Here is a 25,105-nt window from a genome sequence, read left to right as displayed (position 1 = left end):
TCCGTCCACTGCCACTACCTTTACCGTTATTGATCTCAAGAACGCATTCTTTTCCATCCCCATCCACCCAGACAGCCGCTACCTTTTCGGCTTCACCTTAAAAGCCCGTTCGTACAGATTTTGTAGGGCACCACAGGGCTACACTGAGAGTCCCAGCATATATAGCCAGGCCCTCAAGAGACAACTGGATGCAGTTCAACTACCAGACGGAGTGGTGTTAATACAGTATGTCGATGATATTCTTTTGGCGGCCGACACCACTCCGCTCGCAGTCACAGCCACCATCCACCTCCTCCACTTCCTCGCGGAGAACGGTCACAAGGTCTCCAGGAAGAAGTTGCAATTCTGCCAACCCCAAGTGACATACCTAGGCCACCTCCTATCCAAAGATGGGAGGAAGCTTACACCTGACCGAATTCAGACCATCCTAGAAACCCCTGTTCCCAAAACTCAGAAGCAAGTGCGGTCTCTGGTAGGCCTCACCTCCTTCTGTCGACAGTGGTTGCCAAACTTCAGTATTATTGTAAAACCTCTGCTTTCCCTGTTGGCTAAAGATGTCCCCTTCCCCCTCCCCTGGACACCCGAATGCCAATCCTCCTTCCAAGAATTACGAGATGCCCTTTGCTCAGCACCAGTCCTAGGAACCCCAGACTACACTAAACCTTTCTCCCTCTTACCCACGAAAGGGAGGGATGCGCGTTGTCTGTTCTAACCCAGTCCATAGGTCCCAAGCAACGCCCTTGTGCCTACTTCTCTGCCACTCTTGACCCTGTAGCCAGAGCTTTGCCCGCCTGCCTTCGAGCGGTAGCCGCCGCTGCTGTCTCTATCCGACAAAGTGAGGGGATCGTGCTTTCAAACCCCCTCACCGTGCTAGTACCCCATGCAGTTGACACCCTCCTGAACCAGACTAAGACTCAACACCTGACTAGCGCACGACTGACTGGTTATGAACTGACTCTGCTTGCACCCCACATCACGTTGAAACGATGCACCATTCTGAACCCAGCCACTCTGCTACCTCTCCCTAACAATGACCCCAATGCGCCCCCTATACAGGACTGTGTGACCCTCACCGACGAACAGACCAAGAGTAGAGTTGACCTCCGAGATACTGCCTTCCCAGATCCTGACCGAGAGCTGTGGGTAGATGGCTCATGCATCAAGCTCCCCGACGGCACCACCTCAGCCGCCTATGCAGTCACCACGGCCCGAACAGTTGTTGAGACAGCCCGCATCACACAGCGATCCGCACAGGCGGCTGAACTGATTGCTCTCACACGAGCATGCATCCTAGCAGCGGGGACAACCACAAACATTTACACCGACAGCCAGTACGCCTTCGGGGTGGTTCACCACTTTGGGCTCCTATGGAAGGAGAGGGGATTCCTGACCTCCCATGGCACACCCATCCTACATGGAGATCTAGTCTCCGCTCTGACCGAAGCAGTCCTCCTCCCCACACGGCTAGCTGTGATCAAATGCCAGGCACACAAAAAGGTGACGGACATTATAGGACAGGGAAATGCGCTGGCTGACATCACTGCCCGAACCACAGCCGAGAATAGGTCAACAACACGCATGTACGTGACCAGGTCACAAACTGAAAAATGGAAGGATGCTAGGGAAACCATTAGAGACATACAATTGGCCAGCTCACCACACGAATTGACTGAATGGGCACGGGTGGGATTGAAAGATGATGAAGGCTGCTGGCGAACTAGAGACACAAACAAATGGTTGCTACCTGACTCATACCTGATTCCCATGCTGACCATGACACACTCCCCCGCACACATAGGGTCTGCCCCCATGATTGAACTCATCTCCAAAGTCTGGCACAACGACAAAATCCCAGACTCAGCTAAACGCCTAGTCCAACAATGTCTGATATGCCTCCAACACAACCCTGGTAAAGGAACTGCTGTGCCCCGGGGAGGGTTTGGGGTTCCTAGTCACCCCTTTGAGGTCCTACAGATGGACTACATTCAGTTAGAAAGGTGCCAAACCTTGAAGTACGTGCTTGTCGTTGTGTGCGCCTTCAGCAAATGGGTGGAAGCCTACCCAACCCGCGACAACACTGCTATGACTACCGCAAAAGTACTACTGAAAGAATTCTTCCCCCGTTACGGCCTTTGTCGAATTTTGTGGAGCGACAACGGCCCCCACTTCGTAGCCGAAGTTATCCAACTCATCTTAAAAGGGTTGGGTGTAAAACAGAAATTTCATGCGGTCTTCCACCCCCAATCTGCAGGCTTGGTTGAGCGACATAATGCCACATTGAAACTCAAACTAGCCAAAATAGTTGCCACCACAGGACTGAAATGGCCAGACGCCCTCCCACTAGCATTGCTATCAATGCGTTCCACTCCTACCAAACACCACTTAACCCCCTACGAGGTCGTCTTCGGGCGACCCAAGAACCTTTGGACTGCACCAAAACCAGTATCCATTCACGACGTCCCGGACGTCCTCATGTCTGACTATCTGTTCAATCTAACTAAAACGTTGTCTGTTATCCATCAGCAGGTGCTGCAAGCCATTCCCGATGCTTCCAGGGGCCCCGGACACGACATCCAACCCGGCGACTTTGTCCTAGTGCGCAACTTCCAGCGCACCAAGAGTCTGGAGCCCCGGTGGACGGGCCCCCTGCAAGTCCTGATCACCACCCGAACAGCTCTTCGAGTGGAGGGGAAACGTAATTGGCTGCATGCACACCACTGCAAGAAGGTATCATCGACCCTGACGACCACCGACAACATCACCGCCCACGAGGAACTTCTGGACAAAGACCGACCATCCCTGAGCTGCTGCCCGAATACAGAGACACTTGAATTGACTGAATATCCCGATCCCACTGTGCCATCCAAAGAAGGGTATAACCTACGACGCAAGGAGGGAACTTCGGCTAAGCAGACCACGGACTAAGTTGAAATCTCAGAGCGGTTGCCTAGTCACCTCAAAGGCCTCCAGGGGAGAAACTAAACAAAGTCTGAGGTTCTGCCCAGTACCGAGTCCCTTGAAGGTGATGGAAGCACCCGACATGATGATGATGGAAGCAACCGGACGTCCGAAGATCCACTACAAAAATCCAAAGACTGACAAAATGCACAGCTCAAAGACCATTGCACTTTTTGTTACCCTTCTCCTTTGCCTCCTTCTCATGGTCACTTTCTGGATCCTGGAAGAAAACGCACCCGCTCATAAGACATTGCTGACCACTGCCCAACCCACCAACATGAAAGAACACCATCTGATTTCACTTTCACCCCAACTCCGAGAAAGACGTAAGGAGTTCTGGAATAACTCTTTTGTGCAACTGCTACACCAACACAACCTTGCCGCCAATGCCACTGACTGCTGGATCTGTGGATTGCTACCACATGCCACTGGACATTCTATCCCTTTCATCCCTTCGCCCTTCTCTGTCCATGGCTCCTGCCTCGCTTGGCTAATCCTCCTGCAAGAAAGTTACAAGGACAATGCCACTTCCGGCAAAACTGTGTCGCACTTCTATCATGGGTTCTGGCTGAACCAAACTGGAAAAACCTCTGCCCCCTTTTGTCCTTTGAGATCAACCACCTCTTTCCATATGGACATCCCTGCCAAGGAGCGAGTTGAAATGCAGGTGTTCAACAACCCAGCCAGACCCACCTTCTCTTACCTCCGGAAATGAACGGCCGCCACCCTAACAGTGGCCCTATCCGTCATCAACATCATAGGTCTGGTGTGCCTCGAAGGCCTAGGAACACAGCCGGTAGGCCACAGTTCCTGTCTCATCACCCGAACATTGGACTCAGTTGACCCACCCTCCTTTGTTACCTCCCCAAATATGTACTTCGTCTGTGGTACTAAAGCCTACACCTGGCTTCCGAAAGGTTGGGGAGGCACCTGCTACATCGCTTTTATCCTTCCTCCAACATATGTGGCTCCAGCAAACCATCACCGGCAGAAACGTGCAAAGGACATTGTACAAGCCGACTCCACTGGAGCACAGTTCATGGATGCAGTAAAGGGACTTGTTCCACTGTGGGGTCCAATGGCAAACAGCCGTGCCATCCGGCACCTGACCCAGGCAGTCGAAACCACAATGAACATTACAGCCGGCATCCTCACCAACAACACCGCTGAGCTTCAGGCCGTCCGCCTGGTAGCTCTTCAGAACCGCCTCGTTCTAGACGTGGTTCTGGCTGATCGTGGAGGAGCATGCCGCATCATTGGGTCCAGCTGTTGTACCTACGTACCGGATAACTCACCCCCAGTCTACAAGGCGATTGAACACCTCCACAGACTTTCCGCAGAGGTTCATCAGGAGCAAGAAGGATGGTCGCTTGGGAGTTGGTTTTGGGACACTATTAAAAGTTGGGGGTGGAGGTTGTTTACGTTTATCCTAATACCGATTGTGGTACTGTGTGGATGCTGCCTGGGGATTCAATGCTTGCCACCTCTATGTTCACTTTTCACGAACTGCATCTGCCCTAAGACTCTGAACGTTGAAGCAGAACGAATGAAAGCCCTGTATGAAATAGAAGTACGAGGTATTATGGGGATAGACCCGAACTAAACAAGCTGGCGAGATATGTTAAAAGGGAGGACTGTGGAAATTTAGTTCGTAACTGAACATTATCTGCGCCATCTTGTCTCTCCCCAAGCGCCACACGCAGAAAACGCACGACGGCCATTTTAGGCACCATGACCTCATTGCCGATCGCCAGCGCGTCCCTCTGGCGCTGCGAACATCCCTCCGCGCGCTGACCACCCCCGCTCTCTCATACATGGGCCATAAACTCTCTCCTTCTGCGCGACCCTGCCATCGAACCACATCCCACGCCTGACCGACACCTTCTTTCATCCCATACATGGTCATACATCCCTTTGATAACCCCCTTCCTCTGCGCCCGATTGTCCGAACCGATCCCAGGCCATCACCTAGCCCTGCGGATGCAGTTTATTGCCCCTACTGTAAGGGAAACACCCCACATCAAAGGGATTACAGTAGATCAAGGCCCCCCCCCCTGAGACCCGACCAGTCGCACACACCCCCGGGAATTGGCGGAATGTCCAGCTGTGTGATAGCCATCTCCTACTATGGGTGGGGTGGGGACTTCCACTATAGATATGTGTGGGAACGAGCTTGAAGTGGGGATTCCAAGGATGTCTTTCCGTACATCAAAGGCTCAACAAGAATGTGTAACTTGTAATAAAGCAATGAACCTGTGTATAAGAGGCCAGGCCTCAGAGATGTGGTTAGAGCACCTCGAGACGATACCTTGCTGTCCGATCTGATGTGTTCTGCTCCGACGGAATAAAACTTTGTTTCCTGCCTTCCAGTCTCCGGCGCCTGCCTCTTTTGTTGGTTAATCATCGAATGGTATAAGAGGCGATTACCGCCGGGCAATACTTGAAAGGTTATCGACTGAAACGACCGCTACCATTTAACATCTGGCTCTCAAGGCCTTCCTCCCTCCTCTTCGCAGTCAGTCAGTTCAAGTCATAACAGACAATACTACCACCATGTGGTAAATAAACAAACCGGGAGGATGGAGCTTGTATACTCTCTGTAGAAAGGCTATGTGATTTTGGTCCTGGGTTCACGACCACCAGATCTGCATCATGGCAAATCACTTGGCCAGAGTTCTGAATGCGTATGCGGAAAGTCTGTGGGCGCTTTTCTGCCGATCACGAGTGTCGTCCCCATCTGTAAGTGGTACAACTCATTTTCTGGCTATGGGGTACCCCTCAGATAGACCAATTTGCCACTCGAGGGCGCACACTCACGCATTTCAATTGGATTGGGGCACTTAGCTGTTTAACGCATTTACCCCCTTACCTTTGATTCCTCAAGTTCTGAGGAAAATTTGCCAAGACAGCGCCGAGTCATATTAATAGCTCCGGATTGGCCGCAAAGTGTATGGTATACAGACCTTCTTCCCCTTTCTGTGTCCCCTCTGTCTCCCTCACTGGGCAGACCTCTACTTGCAGGGGCAGATTCTATAGAGCCTGCACCTACAAGCCTGGAAATTGAACAGAGCAACCTGAGTTCCTTTTCTCTTCCTCCTAATGTGGTGGATGTTATACTATTGGGCAGAAGACACTCCACCAAGTCGGTTTATAGATGGGCGAAGTATGTAAGTTTGGTCCGTTAAACAGAGAAATGCCGAAAGGGGAGACAAGTATACCATAACCGTCGCAACCGCACAACCTTGGGCCAGTGCAAAGCGCAAAATGTCAGAAAAATGGGCTTTTACCATTTTTCTGACATTTTGCGCTTTGCACTGGCCCAAGGTTGTGCGGTTGCGACGGTTATGGTATACTTGTCTCCCCTTTCGGCATTTCTCTGTTTAACGGACCAAACTTCCCTTTTTAATTCCACTATCGTGTTAAGGTTTATTAAGGTACTTAATAACAAGTTCCCTCCCTGTCTGTTTATTATGCCTCAGTTGGATCTTAATTTGGTGCTAACCTTCCTTATGGGTGCTTCGTTTGAGCACTTACATAGTTGTCCTTTGAGGTTGCTTACTTTCAAAACAGTTTTTCTGGTCGACCATAACGTCATGCATGCGTGTTAGTGAATTGCAGTCATTAAGTGTGAAACGTCCTTTCACGACTTTCTATGCAGATCAGTTGGCAGGGATGCTTTCCTGCCAAAGCTGGTCACTCCATTCCACTGGGCCCAGTCTATCATCCTTCCAACATTCTATCCTCCTCGGCATCCATCTAAAGAGGAGGAGAGGCTTAATCTTTTGGATCCTAAAAGGGCTGTGAGCTTTTATGTGGACAGAACTCGCGATCTCGGGCTGGATGATCCGCTGTTTGTTGGCTATGTGGGCAAGATGAAAGGAAAAGCAGTGCATAAGAGCACATTGTCCAGATGGATTGTCCTGTGCATCAAAATCTGCTACGTCAAGGCTAACAAGAACCACCTGAAGGTATTAGAGCTCATTCTACTAGATCTAAGCCTTCTACTTCCTCTTGGACTAGAGGTGTCCCGGTAATTGACATTCGCAAACGGCAACTTGGGCCTCGCTTCACACTTTTGCGAAGCACTACTGTTTAGACTCTGATGTGAGGAGGGATGATCACTTTGTCATCACTTTGCCCGCAGTGTTGCAGGATTTATTGGTATAGGGAGATAGGCACCCACCTCCAGGTGCAATATTGCTTGGGGATTCTATTCAATAGGTGAGGAATCCACAGGTATGTGTATTCATCAGAACAACAAGTTACTTACCTTCGGTAACGCTTTTTCTGGTGTATACGGTATCTAGCTGTGGATTCCTCACTGACCCACCCGCTTCCCCGTGCATGTCTGCATATGCAAAAAAACAAAAGTATTTGTATATTGTTTATTTAGTATTTAGTTTATTTTTCTTAATGTATATAAATAGATATATGTATGTCTGCATATATGGTATGTGTTGGAAATGGCCCTTTTTTCATGGTTATCCCCAAATATGTTGCTTCTTCCTCCTTTGTTTTTCCTGACCCGTGGTTGTTGGCTATAGGACTCTGGGCACTTTACCACTGCTGATCAGTGCTAAAGTGCATATGCTCTCTGTATAAATTGTTACTATGATTGGTTATCCATGACTGGCAGATTTGGTTCATCAGTAGGTCCCTAGTAAAGTGCACTGAGTGTGCCAGGGCTGGTGATTCAAATGCTACTAGTGGGCCTGCAGCACTGATTGTGCCACCCACATGAGTAGCCCTAAAATGGTGTCTCAGGCGTGCCACCGCAGTGCCTGTGTGCAGTTGCTAACTGCCATGCTGACTGGGCAAGTGCACCCACTTGCCAGTCCCTAAACCTTGCCTTTTCTGCATATTAGTCACCCCTATGTTAGGCCCAAGGGCAGGTTGCATTGTAAGTATAAGGTAGGACATGCCCTGGTGTGTGTGGCAAGTCCTAATAGTGAATTACAGCCATTTTCGTTTTTCACTATTGCAAGGCTACCTGTTCCCCATAGGTCAGATTGGGCAGTTTGATTATTACATCCTATAATCCTAACTGACCCAGGGAGCATGGTAGAAATTGGAGTTTAGTATGCCTGAACTCAGAATGATAAAATACATCTTTTAGTGAAGTTGGTTTTAACATTCTGTGTTGGAAAATACCACTTTTAGGAAGCAGGTATTTTCTTGCCTAACTATCCAAACCTGCCTCTGCTAGGTTGTAAATTCCTTGTCTGGAGTTCGAGTGACAGGGGCTGGAGAATTCAAGGGGGTTGGGGAATTCCCGGAGACAGGGTGAGTCAGCACAGGGCTGAGTAGAGAGATCTGCATCTAGATGGGAGGGATGAGTTGCACCTGGGACCTGAATAGGACAGTGCCTGCTCCCAACAGTGCTGGCTCCACCCCCTGTGGTGCGTCTGATGTCTCTGCCCTGCACTGTGAAAGGAGAGAAGGAATCATGTCAACAAAGTGCTCCAGGGCTGTGCTTTCCCTCCACAATGCTGGCTCCACCTCCTGTGGGGCGTCTGATGTTTCTGCCCTGCACTGTGTAAGGAAAGAAGGAGTCATGTAAACAGAGTGCTCCAGAACTGGTTTGGACTGGGCAAAGGCCCCTCTGCCCTCAGAGGACAAAGGATTTTGGGGTATAAATATTGGGACCCTGAGCCCAAGAAATTAGATCATCCTGGAATCAAGAAGGAACCTCTGTCAAGGAGAAAGCTGGAAGACTGAAAAGAAGGACTGACATGCTGTAAGGCTGACCTGCAGTTGCTTTGCTGACAAGGAGAGGGGAAGGACGTTGCTGTGTGCTGCGTCCCCTGGCTTGAAGGAATCTCCAAGGGCCTGAGTAGAGCTGGCCTCCTATTAAGAAGTCCCAGGAACAAAAGGACTTCACCCCCAGCTTCCCCATGAACTCTGCTGTGTGTGTTCTGCACTTCCTGGAGTGCTTGATCCAATTGTGGGGCCTCTGGAAGTTGTGCCTGCTGTTGGGAAACTGACCAAGAAGAAAGAAGGAAAGGATCTACACTTTTTCACGCACCGCCGGCTTAGCGAGAAAATTTCCGTCGCTCCGCTCGTTAGCAGGCTGAATTTTTATCGCTGCGAATATCGTCATAGAGCCTGCCGCCGCTGAGCAAGATCATCGCTGGTGAAATTGTCGCCCTGCTCGTTAGCGGGCTGAACTTTATCGCTGCGAACATTGTCGCAGAGCCAGCCAAGGTCCCTGCTCCGCTCGTTAGCGGGCCGAATTTTATCGCTGCGTACATCGTCGCAGAGCCTGCCGCCGCTGAGTGAGATCATCGCAGAGCCAGCCAAGATCATCGCACCACTCGTTAGCAGGCCGTATTTTATTGCTGCGAACATCGTTGCAGAGCCAGCCAAGATCATCGCACCGCTCGTTAGCGGGCCGAATTGTGTCGCTGCGAACATTGTTGCAGAGCTAGCCAAGATCATCGCTGGTGAAATTGTCGCCCCGCTCGTTAGCAGGCCGAATTTTGTCGCATCGTGCCTTTGCGAGTAAATTTCTACCGGAGAAGCTACGCCTTGGGATCCATACAAGTATAGCCTCACTCCCCATACAGACCGGATTCGCCGCACACGCCCGCTGCGTGCAGCGGGGTTGTCGCATCGCCTCCCCAGGGTCTCAGGACTGACGCTATTGCTTGTTTCTCGACGCCTGAGCGCCGCCAAGAACTTTTATCGCATCACCAGGTACTGTTGGCTAAAATTGATGCTAAGGTGAATGATTTTGTCGCTAAGCTAAGAACTCTTTTTGAAACCGTATTCTTGAACTGTGTATGTTGGATTTTTGTCGTTTTGGTCTTGTGTAGTTTATATAAAAGTACTTTATTTATCTACACTGGTGTGAAGTCCATTTGTGGTGTTTTCACTGTGTTACTGTGAGTGTTGGTACAAATACTTTACACATTGCCTTTGATAAGCCTGTCTGCTCTTGCCAAGCTACCAAGGGGGTGAGCAGGGGTTAGCTAAAGAGTGTATCTCCCTTACCCTGACTAGAAGCAAGGGTCCATATTTGTAGAGTGCTACCTAGCCCTGCCAACTAGAGACCCCCAGATCTAACAGTATGAATATATTCAGGTCTTTCATTTGTGACCTACCATGTGCTTCCACTTGGGTACTGTTGGTTTTAACCATTCTCCTCAAAGGCACGAGAAATATGGATGGAAACTGACCTCAGCATACCTACGAGGGATTCTTATGGGATGTCAAGACTCAGTCTCATGCAGAGCCCTGGCATTATGATGTCCTCGTCGAAGTGGGAGAGCTGTTGAGAAAAGTTTCAGTTGAATGCTGTTTTCCGTGGTATGCTGGTACACTGGGATATTTAAAAGGTGAGGAATCCCCAGATAGATACCGTATCCACTAGAAAAAGCGTTACCGAAGGTAAGTAACATGTTCTTTGAGATGATATGGGATGTCACCAATGATCTGTGATGTGATCTTTGACATCATGTGTGAGAGAATGGTCATTGAACTGGGGCGAATTAAGTGGTGTAGATCACCATAACTGGCGTGTTTCAATGTGTTTTTTCATCTTCAAAATCATGTTCTTAATATCACTTTGTAAGAAATAGATAAGCAAGCGCCCTAAGGAACACTATATGAGAACATTGTCACATATATAATATTCTTATTTCTTAAATGCTCTTTTGATATACTTAATAGTGCTTTTATTAGGGTGACAGTACATTTTTTGACCTTTAAACTGTGCTTCAAGTGGTATATGTCATGTTTCTGAGAAGTTATTAGTGATCATTTAAATGAATATATTCTTATTTAGTGGGCAGAGGTTGCAGAGACAAGAGCTCAGCTTGAGGCTGAAGAATTTCAAACTGCTGTCTTGGAAGCTCGAAGAAAGGATCTATTAAATGATGAAAACAGTTCTGTGGTCGAATTTGCTGGAAATGACGGCAGTACTGAAATGGAGTGTTTTGGTTCGTAAAAGACTCTTATTTTTACCACTTATTAAATTTGTTTCCGGGTAGACAATTTTCTTTGCATGAAAAGTTTTGTAAAAGTTGTGCTCCATCAACAGGGTATGAAGTTTTGATGTTTTCTCTTTTCTAGATTTGACATTACTCTTATTACAGTTACAACTTCCATTTATTGAAGTGAAATGCAAGCATTGGTATGCTGAAACATCTAACTATAGTTAATGTCATTTGAATCATCTCTTTGAAAGCACACTTTCACACTTGTGTGTTTGTTTTTTTACTAAGGTGTGTTAGGGAATGACCACACGTGCTTCCTGAGCTGTATATAACATAAAAAGCAACACTCTAGCACAGTAATAGACCCTTCATGTAGACTCACAGCTGCAAAAATATCCTTCCATGCCAGGCTGGATCTGTAGAGTTTTTCTGCTCTGCTGTTCAGGCTCTAGACAATGTCAGAGGTAATAGAGGAGCTGAAACGCACAGTGATGTATATGGCCGATAGATATGCAGGCTTAGGGTGTCCATGGCTAGCCACATTAGGTGGGTTTTAAAAAACATTTTGGTGTTTTAATTGCTCATTACCACAAAGGTACCAAATTCCTCACTGCTTTAAGTCTGTAGGGATTTAAACACAAGACAGCACCAGATAACGGTGTCCGAACTTAATCAACATTACATTTTTTCACTTAAGGTCTTGTGAGTCCTGTCTTGTGATGCATTGTAGATGCTTTTGGGAGAACTTCGAAAATCTTTTCAGCCTTCCATGACTCTGACCAAAGTCAACCAGTTTTTGTGATGTTATGGAGATGGAATTCCCCCCCATCCCTCAACCCATCCAAATATGATATTGACTTTCTATTTGGACCTAAAAGAGGCCAGTGGATTGGACACTTTCCCTTGGGCCTTCAACAGTGGAAGCAGTCTAATTTGCTGTAGTCATAGGATGAACACCTGAAGTCCTGGACTTAGAGTTGCTATCTGTTTGGATGAAAACCAGTCTCCTCACTGACGTTTTGCTGCCTGGACAGGCCTTGTCAAAGCCCTTGCTGCTGTCCAGTGAATCCATGACTGACACTTTTAGGTTAACTGGGCTAAACCTTGTCCCTTCCCACATGTAAATAGACAGGTGACATGATGCCTGCACCTGGTGACCATGCTTTATTGAAGCAGCACCCTACTGCTGAGAGCCTGGTAGTTCAGGCTTCTACAAGCAGTATTAATCCCAACTCATTCCCTGCAACCCCCGCTAGATAGAGAGTTAGGGAAGACCAAGGCATTTGGGAAACGGATGTTCTCCTCAGGTAGCTTCGCCCTTCTTACAGTCAATGCCAGATGCCTTGTAGAGGCATTCTCATGTGTTAATGGTACATGTTCACTGAGATTGTGCCTGCAGTCCCGTGCCAAAACAACACAAACTATTCAGGACGGGCAAAACATGACCAAATATGTCATAAAGTCAGCGGTAGCAGTATACATCATAAGAACGAGTTACGCACCTTTGGTAAAGCACTTTGTTGGGTTGACGTAGAGCCACACATCGCCACCTACCAACACGCCAGGGCTAGGCTGAAAAATCCTTTGGATCCTGTGTGGTGCCTGGGTATATTCTAAAAGTGAGGAATCTGCAGCCTAGGTAGAGTATCCACAAGAAATGGAGTGATCGAAAGTAACTTGTTCATCAGCACCCACTATATTAGGAGCTAGAAGGGAGGCTGACTAGTGTTTTTAGACTCCGGGAGATTACATAAGGGCAGCAATCCATTTTGTTGACATTTGAAATATACATATAGTTTCATATAGACACCACACACGTTATGGTGTTCATTTTGGCTGATCTGAAAATTAGGGCCTGATCCAGATGTTGGTGGACCTGGTCCAGCCGTCCCTTTTTCAACTGTATCACCGCCCACCTACCTGGAGGTCAGCCTGCTCAATTTAGATATTGGGGGGGGGGGTTAGGTCAAGCGAGTTCCGCTGACGCTGCCAACATATCCCTCCCTCCTCGATGGCGGCAGAAGTGGCTGTCGGATGGAGTCCAGCAAGGAGATTCTGGTGGGGAAACCTCCAATCCCGGGTTGTCCATAATTATGAAAAAGAGGTGAAAACTTTCCATTTTTCATGTTCCCACTTCAATTTCCATCTTGAACCCCGTTGTCCAGGTCCTTCCTGTGCTGCTACTACTTTGCCACAATGCTAAGCCACCCCGTTGTCACCGGCATCTAAGGTACACTTCTGTGACACTTGTCTCACTATGAATCGTGTGGTCACATTTTCATTAGCCTCGTGTATTATTACATTGCTCTTGCATGCAATGTTTGTGTATAATGCATAAGTGTACATCTTACCACTTATCGTGGTAAAATGTACACACCTGTAGTGACACTTAAAACAATATTTATTTGGTGGTGGTTATGGGCTTTGTGCTTGTGGTGCCTGTGGGTGTAAATTCAACAGTGTGTGTATTTTGTTGGTGTGCAATGCTGTAAGTCAAAAAAAGAGCATTACACATTACCTACGTATACATATTGACAGTTACACAACAAATATGATTGGCTCCTGAGGCGAAAAGCCGGGAGCAGGGGACAAATTGCTTTTAGCTATTGTGTGTGATACCTTGTTTTTAAACCTGTACCTGGGCTTTCACAAACAGCGCTCCTCGCTGCAACGACCCCCTTATTCGGACGCCATTCACGAGGGCGAGGCGAGACACGCCCCCTCGGCTGGCCACGCCCCCCGCCAGGAAAACAGACAAATAGAGCGCGCCAAATGCCAAGCGCCGCACTTATGATTGGCTCCTGAGGCGAAAAGCCGGGAGCAGGGGATAAATTGCTTTTAGCTATTGTGTGTGTTACCTTGTTTTTAAACCTGTACCTGGGCTTTCACAAACAGCGCTCCTCGCTGCAACGACCCCCTCATTCGGACGCCATTCACGAGGGCGAGGCGAGACACGCCCCCTCGGCTGGCCACGCCCCCCCGCCAGGAAAACAGACAAATAGAGCGCGCCTAACGCCAAGCGCCGCACTTATGATTGGCTCCTGAGGCGAAAAGCCGGGAGCAGGGGACAAATTGCTTTTAGCTATTGTGTGTGTTACCTTGTTTTTAAACCTGTACCTGGGCTTTCACAAACAGAGCTCCTCGCTGCAACGACCCCCTCATTCGGACGCCATTCACGAGGGCGAGGCGAGACACGCCCCCTAGGCTGGCCACGCCCCCCCGCCAGGAAAACAGACAAATAGAGCGCGCCAAACGCCAAGCGCCGCACTTATGATTGGCTCCTGAGGCGAAAAGCCGGGAGCAGGGGACAAATTGCTTTTAGCTATTGTGTGTGTTACCTTGTTTTTAAACCTGTACCTGGGCTTTCACAAACAGCGCTCCTCGCTGCAACGACCCCCTCATTCGGACGCCATTCACGAGGGCGAGGCGAGACACGCCCCCTCGGCTGGCCACGCCCCCCCGCCAGGAAAACAGACAAATAGAGCGCGCCAAACGCCAAGCGCCGCACTTATGATTGGCTCCTGAGGCGAAAAGCCGGGAGCAGGGGACAAATTGCTTTTAGCTATTGTGTGTGATACCTTGTTTTTAAACCTGTACCTGGGCTTTCACAAACAGCGCTCCTCGCTGCAACGACCCCCTCATTCGGACGCCATTCACGAGGGCGAGGCGAGACACGCCCCCTCGGCTGGCCACGCCCCCCCGCCAGGAAAACAGACAAATAGAGCGCGCCAAACGCCAAGCGCCGCACTTATGATTGGCTCCTGAGGCGAAAAGCCGGGAGCAGGGGACAAATTGCTTTTAGCTATTGTGTGTGATACCTTGTTTTTAAACCTGTACCTGGGCTTTCACAAACAGCGCTCCTCGCTGCAACGACCCCCTCATTCGGACGCCATTCACGAGGGCGAGGCGAGACACGCCCCCTCGGCTGGCCACACCCCCTCCAACCTCCCGATCAGCGGCATAAAGCATGTGTCTTGGTCGGACGCGCAGCGGACGAGCGCAGCGGGCGCGACGTTCGCGCGCCGAAGGCGCGCCTAAGGCAAGCCCGTCTGCGCCCGTCCGCGGCCGGACGGGGCTAGGGGCACGACTCCATGCCAAAACTACATCCTACTCCTCCAAGGATCTAATTGCTCTTCAAGGTCAATGCCTACTTCCGGATCCCATCCGCAGACTGATCTCCTCTCTAGGCCTGGCCTCCTCTTCCCCCACAGCCCCTCACCCCCCGCTACATGCCCCCCTGTCACCCTGCCCCCTTCCCCCCGACCTCCTCCCCCGCTCGCCAGCATTGTCTGTCTTTTTACTCAACACCAGGTCAGCGGTCAAGCACCACCATGAGCTGTTCGTCTTACTCGACTCTGAGAAACCTGACCTACTGCTCCTGACCGAAACTTGGTATTGTGACACTTCCCTCCCCGTTCTCCTGGCCACCCTACCCCCCTCCTATGTGGCCCTGCGAGCCGACCGGCCGGCAGGCAAGGCAGGCGGTGGGGTCGCCCTGATCGCTAGGTCCGAGCTGAACTTCCAATCACTTCCCTCCCCCCCCATTCCCCCTGCTGACTTCCTGGTAGTCCGCTCTCTTTCATTTTCCCCCCCCCCATCACCTGCCTATTAATGTACCGGCCTCCCCAGCCCTCGCCCGCATTCTTGCCGGCCTTTCAAGACCTGTTGGCCAACTTGGTGGTCAACTACGCCTCGGTCTTGGTGCTAGGGGACTTTAATTACTGGCCCTCTGACCCACACGAGTGCTCAGCCTCAAAAGAGTTTACAGATTGCCTTTCGTCCCTTAATTTCGTGTCGCACATATCCGTTCCCACCCACTCCCATGGGCACACACTGGACCAGGTTTGGTCCCTTAACCTCCCCGTGGCCTCGGCCACCGTCTCGCCGTGCCCATGGTCCGACCATGCCCTCATTTCCTTCTCTATTCCCCGTAACGTGATGCCTAAAACTCCGCATGCCAAAAACATCTGGGCACGGAACTGGAATAGACTGGATTACCCCTCCTTGACCTCCATGCTCCGCGACTCTACCCCTACTCTTGTTGGCTTACCATCTACCTCTCAAGCCAAGGCCATTAACACCTGGCTGGCTGAAGGCTGCGACTCTGTGGCGCCCCTACGCCGCATCTCCATCCGCCGACCAAAGGACTCTAATAGATGGTTCAATGACCACCTAAAAGACCTCAAACTGAGCGCCCGACGGGCAGAGAGGCAATGGAGGAAAAATTACAATCCCTTATTAAAAACCCACTTCATTTCAGCACTGGACAAATACAAAACAGCAATCCTGGCTGCTAAGACCACCTACTTTTCGTCAAAAATTACTTCTGTTCAAAATAAACCCAGGGAAATCTTCGGGATAGTGAATGACCTGGCATTCTCAGACCGAACCTCGCCCAATATCCCTCCCTCCCAACCTCTCTGCGACCAGCTTAATACTTATTTCTTAGATAAAATAGCAACCATCAAGCTTAATATCCCTCCACCTTCTTCCGCCTTCGTCGATCCCTCCCCCCCTCCCCTCCCCTACCTGCTTACCTCCATCCCCCCCCTCACTCAGGACTCTTTTTTGGAGATACTCCCTAAAGTGAAGTCGGGGTCTCCCGCGGACGTCTGCCCAGCACGAGTCCTGCAGCAAATCTACTCCAGCTGCCCTGACCCCCCCATTGCCTTCCTCAACAGCTCCCTGGCACAGGGCGTAGTGCCCACTGCGCTCAAGGCAGCTACCATAGTGCCCATCCTGAAAAAACCTGGCGCTGACTCTTCTATCTCGGCCAACTATCGCCCCATCTCCCTGCTACCCTTTCTGGGCAAGGTGATGGAACGCCATGTTACCGCGGTGCTCAGCACCCATGTTGAGGCAAATGGGGGACTGGCATCCCGCCAAGCCGGGTTCCGTCCCAGGCATTCGACCGAGTCAGTCGTGGTCTCAGCCTTGGACAAACTCAGAAAGGGTATGGATGAAAACAAACACCAGGCACTGGTCCTCCTTGATCTCTCCGCCGCCTTTGACACGGTGGACCACACCATCTTACTCACCCGTGTCAAGGCGGCCGGCATCGGGGGATCAGTTTTGATCTGGCTCTCCTCCTTTCTGAGGGAACGCACTCAGGCGGTCCGGCTAGGCGACTTCACGGCCACTCCCCTCCCTGTCACTTGTGGTGTCCCCCAGGGATCCTCTCTCTCCCCCTTACTTTTCAACCTTTATATCTTTCCTCTCATCTTTGCACTACAGCAGCTGGAGGTCACCGTCTATAACTACGCGGATGACCTCCAGCTCATCTTTGATCTGTCCCCTTCTCCTCTCTCGGTCTCTAATTTCCAGTCAACTATGACATTTATCAGGGACTGGATGAACCACAACCACCTTAAGCTGAACCCGGATAAAACCGAGTTGGTTCTCACTGGTGGTTCGTCCAGTCCCTGGAACTCTCTCTTCTGGCCCCCCTTCCTTGGCTCTGCACCGACCCCCTCCACCACGGTCAAAACCCTTGGTGTCAAAATAAACAGCCAACTCACCCTCCATTCACAAATCAGTTCTGTGGTGTCCTCCTGCTTCCTCTCTCTCCGCACTATCCGCACTGTCTCCCGCTTCTTTTCCCCCCAAGCACTTAAGATCATTATGGCCGCACTTGTGATATCGAAACTGGACTACGCTAACGCTCTTTACCACGGTATCCCCGCATACAGTCTGCGTAGACTCCAGACCGTCCAGAACCAAGCAGCCCGGCTGGTGTACGGTCTCCCTCGGTATCACCACTCCACCCCTCTTCTCAGGGAGCTTCACTGGCTCCCTATAAAGGAACGGGCCCTATTCAAGATCGGCTGCATGGTCTTCCAGGCCCGCCAGGGCACTGCCCCCGTCTTCATTTCCTCACTAATCAAGTCTTATGTACCCGTAAGAGAACTTCGGTCTTCCTCCAAGTCCCTCCTTCAGATCCCTCGCTTCACTCGCAAAAAGTGGGGCGGGGCTAATTTCTCCACCCTGGCTCCAACCTTCTGGAATTCACTCCCTGACCATCTCCGCTCTGCCACTCAGTATCTCCCCTTTCGTAGAGATCTGAAAACGTTCCTCTTCAGCCAGGCTTTCCTCACTTAAACTCCCTCAAAATTCCCTTCACCTCTCCCGGGTCTTTCCCCCTCAGTTGCCGATCTCCCCAGCGCCAAGAAACCGCAAGGTGTATGTTGCGCTCTAGAAGTATTTTAAATTAGAAATTAGAAATAATGATAAGTAGTGCGTTTCTGTCTCCACACCACCATGGCTGCACCCCGTAACTACTCTGCCGCCAGGACACCACCCACACAAACCCGCTGGCATGACAGCGGAGTACTGGTAGCCATCAGAAAAGACCACTGATGCGCGGTTACCCAGTCTGTTGATGCCTCATCTAAATACTGCAGACAAAATGCCGTCAGCTAGACGGAGTACTTGGGACTGGCGCAGCAGGATGACAGTAGCACCGCCAAGATCTAAACCAGGCCCTTTTTCTCATCTTTTCTTTTACACTATTAACTTGTGTGTCCTCTGATACATGCAATGTTGTAGTTCATTCAAGTTTAAAATACTAACACCACCTTCTCCAGATTGTCTTCTAATGTCTGCTTTTAGTGTAGCACCTGAAGCATTGCGTTTATATCCTAGTTCAGTGACTCATCACTCCCTCTGCCAGGTTAAGATATTATGGAGAAGAAATACACAGGTGGGCAAGATACTTTAAATGAATCCCTCTGAGCCCATCTATAGAGGATACGATGCTTAGGCGAAATATTGTGGAGACGTGACAGGCCTGCATGATCCTCCTGCCAATGTAAATGCCCCTAATATTTCACCATTAACCTTTACACGTTTTGTTGGTTCTGCATACAATGATATTGTCCAGCACAATAGGCATGGATCAGTCCAGCTCTTGAACAGAATTTTAAACATATACCCCCATTTTCTACATCTAGTGTGATTATGGCCAGTAGTCCTTCATAAACATCAAGCATTAACTTAAGTTGATCTATACAGAATAAAGGCACTTTGTTCAGGGTGTACTGACTTTTCAATCACCTACAGGTTTACTTACTGATAACTTGGCTGTTTACCTTCTACATTAATTAATGACACAGGCCTTTAGGATTCATATTTATTCAGTGCCATGATTGGTTTTAAGATTTGCACTATTTTTTCTTCCCCGTCTGTATGCTACCTAGGACCCGTTTGTTCTGGAGCTTTTCCCTTTCTTAATTTATTGCAAAGCATTGGTCATTTCCTCCAATGGTATTTACTTTTCAAGCTCCAGCCTTTCTGATAACCAACATTGTGTGTAGGAATATCCTAGATAAATTCATGTAGGTGCTCCATTGGGCTTCTAGCTTGTAATGTACTCTTCTGAGTTAAAAGCATTTCAAGCTATATAGCCAACAGTTCCAGTGATACCTACCCATTTAGCTGTCACTGCTGCAACACCACCAGTATGTCAGGAGTCAGAGAGGCAAGATTTGCTAGCCAGGTATTTCTTGTTGGAGAAGAAATCCCACTTTGGACATGCAGTATTTAAATATATGTTTCCACAAGTTCAAAATGGTGACTCTTGCTTATATGTTTCAGGCACAGTAACATCAAAATCAGGACTGGTTGATGTCCCTAAACCATAATGAAGGCTAGTTCAATATCCAGGAGTAGACCTGCCATTAAGCATTGTTGTGACAAATCAGCATTATTAGTTGAGGACTTCTGCATCATGGGTTTTCACCAAGGTCTTGCTGGTGGCAGTCCACTTATGCCTTTCAGTCATTCACATCTGCCCTTATCTTGAGAGCTGACTTTCCAAAGCAAATTTTGCTTTCTTGCGCCTCATCAATTTTGCATGACATACACCCTTTTTCTCAAGTTTAACTTCTTCATGCATATACTAGTCTTTCCCGTTGGCTCAAGTTCATTGGAGTGATTCTGGGCATAATTTGGGAGAGTATGTCACCCATGGGAGGGTTCAGCAAGTCTACAGTCTGGTCCATCTTTTCAGGCAGGGCTGGTTCAGATTTTTCCTTGCCTTTAAAGTACACTAGAAAATAAGGTCTGTACTACAAACTGGGCGATCAGTAGCCACTGTAGGAAGCGAGTAGTAAGAAGTAGCCCTGATCTCCCAGAATCTGTGTGGATATCTGGTGTTAGTGTCTAGGGAAAAATCCTACTCACAGTCGGCCCTATTGCCAGCTGTGGTAAAAGGTGAAAGTGATTAGACGTCTCCCTTCTAGGCTGAAGAGCCAACATCTGCAGCCCTGAGAGCTTGTTCCGCCCTGCAAAATCTGCGCGAACGGCCCCAAGTAGCGTGCAGGAAGGCACTGCTTTTTTCTGCTGCTCAAGTAGATTTTCCGCTCAAGAGGAAGCGGCCTGTTGCGACCGCCCGCATTGAGAAATCATGCCATGACTTGTCCTAGCATTCGATTTTCTCTCTCGCCAACTTAACGTTGGCAAGCAACGCATGAGAAAAACTCTGCCACGCGTCCTTTGGCAGAGTTTTTTCGCAGAGTTTTTTCGCAGAGTGGGCAAAACTCTGCAAACTTCGCCCACTTCTATACAAAACCTGACTTTCATCTGAATAAAAATTGGATAACTGCAGGCAATCTACAGGTTTTCAGCCTTCGATTGCTGAACCTGCCAAATCCTTAGATGTCACATTAAGACAAAAACAATCATGGCCTACCAATAACTGATCTAAAAACTGCAGTGGATTCTCCTGTTGCCCAAATTATGAAAATGCTCTTCTCACAGAACTCACAAATAAGACCCTTGCACCTTTAAAGGCTATTATTCTGCATTTGAAGCAAAGCACATTTATTAAATTAGCAACTAAATACACCTAAATATCTCTCGTAGAAACAAACCATCCTCAGGACTTCACACAGGGTGAGATGCAAAGTAAACTATTGCGTGCAGATCAAACATTTTATGGAAGCATACTCCCCTGCCAGTTTCTACTCTGGGCATACACCTAAGATATGAGACGCCTTAGACTGCTTAACCCCCTCAAGTAGTTTAATCTCTCCTGCTATAAAAATACATTGATACTCAAACTATTTCTCAAAGGAATTTTTCCAAACAAGTATCTTTAAAACCAAAGAATTATTTTAGAAGGATGCAGACTCCCTGAATGTATCTTTTGAGCTTTGTTATTCATGTTGAAATATTTCTGGAATTTGTGATGTAGTAACAATGCAAGCTGACTCAGTACCCCTCTCATTGCTTCTGTAACAGTCTGTGGTCCTGTATTTCATATGCATTGTTTATATATACTATATTATAAACTGTATAACTGTGAGGCACTCTGTTTTCTTTGGTGGATGGTATCTCTGAGGGCCATGGGGAGACGCAGGGATAAGTGGAATTAATGGTAAAAGACATAGTTAATGTTATTTATGGGGAGATTTGACACAGTCCTCAGTAGGCATATCGGGGAAAAAACCTATAGCCCCAGAGTTGGTATGGCCAAATTCCACTGTTATGGGCAGAAAGACAGAATCCTGTCCAACCTAATGTCCCTGAAAGGATTGAATATAAGGGATCCTGGGTGATGGTTCTGTCTGGGTATATGCTTTCTAAACATCAGTGTTGCATGGCCCAGACTTAGTGGTCAAGAGATAACTAGATCAGGTACAGGTGGGAGTTCTTGTGATCTCTTGCTTTTGAATTCCTAGGGAGAGTTATCATCTCCACTTCTTTAGACAAAGTAAGGGTTACAGAGACTGTATTTCTAGGGCCGTATGTCTTTGAGATAGACAAGTTGATGGGGTTTCTGAAGTTCTTTGAGGTATACTCTTTTGGAGTACCAGTCTGACCTTCTTATGGTTTACCCTGCATACCAGATCATAAATCAAACACCGAGAGGTGGGTTCTGAAGTTAGGAACATGGGAGCTGTTAGAAATGGGAGAGAAAAGGTATGCTTTTCTCACCTTTAGTGGTCCAGCGGATGGAGAAATACAAACTGACTAAATGCTTTTTTAAGTTATAGCTCTCCCCGCTACCCAATTTAAAGATTCTCATTTTATCGACTTTGAGTATGAAAGGTTGAGTGGAATTTGTGACCTGCAGCTGACAGATGTCCTGTCTGCTCTACTCTGAGTGTATACATTCTGGAGACTGAGATGAATGATTTATGGGAAACAAAAACCTTCACCAAGGTAAGCAACTCCGTCTCTTTTTTTTATAACCTTCATAGCGGAACAGAAGAAATGCTGTGCAAAATGTTCAAAATAGTGAACGATTCAATAAGCACACCGAGCTACCTCATTTCTTTTGTCCTCTGTTTGCTACCCACTGTATCGTCACATTTATTTAGCTAATCTGATTTAAAAAAACAACCCTAAAGGAAATTAGGCCTGACCATCTACAGATGTTTCCTTTTGCATCCAGTTGCAGCAAACTGGCTTCCTATATTGTACCATATGTGCATGCAGGCTTTTGTATCATTAAACACCAAAACAGTTCAAACTTGCAACTGGAATAAAATTAAATTTCTCCTTATCAGTTCAGTGGTTGCCCTAGATTCCTAATGCCAGACACTGGCTCCAGTGGAACCCTTATTTTACTTGTTAGCTGGAACTTTCACCAGGTATGAGGATGCCATACTTCTATAGGAGGTTTTACTTTAGGCCATCTGGGGCAGCCAAGTACCCACGCTGATCCAAAGGTGCCACTGTCTTTATCATTCCTCTTGTTTGTACTGTCCCAATGCTCCCTGAGGCTCTGCCATCAGGTGGCATGCTGGTGCTCTATAAAAACAATATATTTGATGACCCTATGGGTTGAGTTGGATTGGTACGACGTGTTACACCAGTAAGCTATCATACTCAATTAGCAGCCCAATACAGTGGTCTTGAAAATTAAAGCACAACATGAGCTTCCTTTTTCCATTGTAATATTTGTATAGAAATTATCTCTTTTTGTAAACTGAAACAGGTAGAGTCTGAAAATGGCTGGACATTGCTATTGCACTTCACTAATGACTGTGTGCAGGTTGCTTCTGTTTACTAAAGTAGCACTAGTTGCACCCTGTTACCTTCTCTATTGAAAGATGTACTCTCCTTATTTGCACTGCAGCAGGTACATTATAGCACTGTTCTAAACTAGTTGGTTTATTTGTTGAATGTTGATAATAGTGTATCAACTGTATATTTTTGAACTAACTTTGCTCGCCCTATCCGGGTGTTTGAGACTTCATTCCCACATCAGCATGAGCTATCATGACCTGCAATTGTAAGTCTAGTGGGCCGGTGATTCAATTTATACATATATATATACTGCTCCAAAGTTGCTATATCAAGGTATGTTGATCTGTATAAAAATAAAAAAAATCATTTTGCAACAGGTACATTAAAGCAATGAGCTGCCCACATGTTTTGTTGGTCCATTGCAAGCGAGCTAGAACTTTAACGTACTAAATCATCAGGGCACTTCTGTTGATGCTCTTATAACAGATGTCACAACCTGCTGCATACAGAATATTCTCTGTGAACAGACACGCCCCAGTTCATTCTCACTCGGTAAAGCCTCCTCTCTTCTGAAGAGTCCAAAAGACCCTTCCCCCAATCCTCTGGGCTTCAAGGGTGTAACATAATAATTCACACAGTAAGATGACATTTCAGCCAAAGCTCCTTAAAACTCCAGTTTCACAGTACATGGATTGATTGAGCTTCTGTTTCAGTAGCTCCGCAGTCAGTTTTTTGTCTATCTCAAACTCTGGGGCAATGACCTCCCTAGCCAGTTAGGAGGGGTCCTGTTGTACTTTAGTAATGTGTCATTAGAATTTCATGACTGGCCTGTTGGATCACCGTATTCCATCATAAGGTGTGAGTTGTTCTAGAGGAAATTGGAGAAGGAGAGAGAAACTAGTGGAGGACTGTGCAACCTGGTTGTTACATAGGATAATAATTAAGATGAATACATTCAAGTTTTACTCTCCTTCATGATTGGATTACTTCAAGAAGTGATCGTTACAGGTCCCCAGGCTCAACTTTTGAGCTCCTTCCAGCTCTAGTTGTCTGTCCTCCTTCAGGGGCTCTGTCCTTAGTCCGCTTTTGTTCTCTCCTCAGTCATCATCATGTGCTCCTTATTCCTGCTTCCCCTAATATCTTTAGCCACGCATGCGTTCACATTTTGTGTGATTGATAGCACAGTCAGGGATACTCTGTGCTCTGCCCACGGTAATAATCTCGCACAGAGTGTGAGAGGATTTGGATGCAAGACAATAAAGGCTAGATTTCTGCAACACCCCAGGGCAAAATTTCCAGCACATTGCCACTACTACCAAACAAGAGAAGGCTCGCCTTCAAAAAGGAAATCACACTGCCTATGCAAAGGCAAAATATATACTCCCTAAACCACCTACGGATCACCCTACACACAAAAAAGCAGCCATTACAGCCTTCCTAGCTCGCATTCCTTTGGCAGATATCTGCAAAGCTGCTACCTGGTCATCACCACACACATTCACACACTAGTATTGTGTAGACATCTTAGCTAGTCAACAAGACATTGTTTGCCAGGCTGTACTCAAAACATTGATTTAAACATCTGCATCATCTGCCCCTTACCCACCTGAAAGCAGGAAACTGCTTTAGAGTTGATGCAAATCATGTGCATCTCCAGCCACACATGCTACAAATAGAAAATGTTATTTATCCTGTAAGCATCTGGTGTACCCTTTAGTGCGGACGATTCACATGCACCTACCTCCTTCTTGGAAGTGAGCAATGATAGCACACGTTTCTTGCAATAAATACATATCTCTTCTCCAAGACAAAGTGCAAAGCACACACCTAATATTCACTGCACTTCACTTTCACCTGCTAAGCAAAAGACAATTGAAAAGTGGAATTGGTGCCCATACACATTGGAACTCTAAGGTAGGAGTCTTACAACATCCCGTGACTTGAAGCTTCTTTGTAGAAAAATAGCTTGTAATGTTCCAGCTCAATACTTAACGCCAGGAGTATGCAAAGCATTTCACTCTACAGCACTACCAGCTGCGAACAGATGCTTACAGTGTACCATTCTCCTTACATGCCTCATGTAATGATATCCTTTGTGTAATATCCTCAGTATATGAAACCGCATAAATAAATAAACCCCTCCCCCTTACATTAGCCATTGAGGGAACATTCATGTCAAGCAAGGGACGAAGGGTTGATTGATGGGAGTGCGCTTGTTCCACACTTTCCTCACCTGA

At 47.8% G+C, this 25,105-nt stretch overlaps 1 protein-coding gene across 2 annotated transcripts in view; it reads left to right on the top strand.

The window, feature by feature from the left end:
- TBC1D31 (TBC1 domain family member 31) overlaps positions 1–25,105 on the top strand; it is an 834,080-nt gene that overhangs the window by 743,553 nt on the left and 65,422 nt on the right. For both annotated transcript variants that reach the window (XM_085605032.1, XM_085605033.1), the window contains one exon: positions 10,745–10,898. In XM_085605032.1, coding sequence (XP_085461158.1) covers positions 10,745–10,898 — 154 coding nt within the window. The remainder of the gene's footprint in view (positions 1–10,744; positions 10,899–25,105) is intronic.

The sequence above is a fragment of the Triturus cristatus genome, chromosome 5_1, assembly GCF_964204655.1.
Source record: "Triturus cristatus chromosome 5_1, aTriCri1.1, whole genome shotgun sequence".
NCBI lineage: Eukaryota > Metazoa > Chordata > Amphibia > Caudata > Salamandridae > Triturus > Triturus cristatus.
The sequence above is the reverse complement of the archived record's forward strand: the minus strand, read 5'-3'. Positions and strand labels throughout refer to the sequence as shown.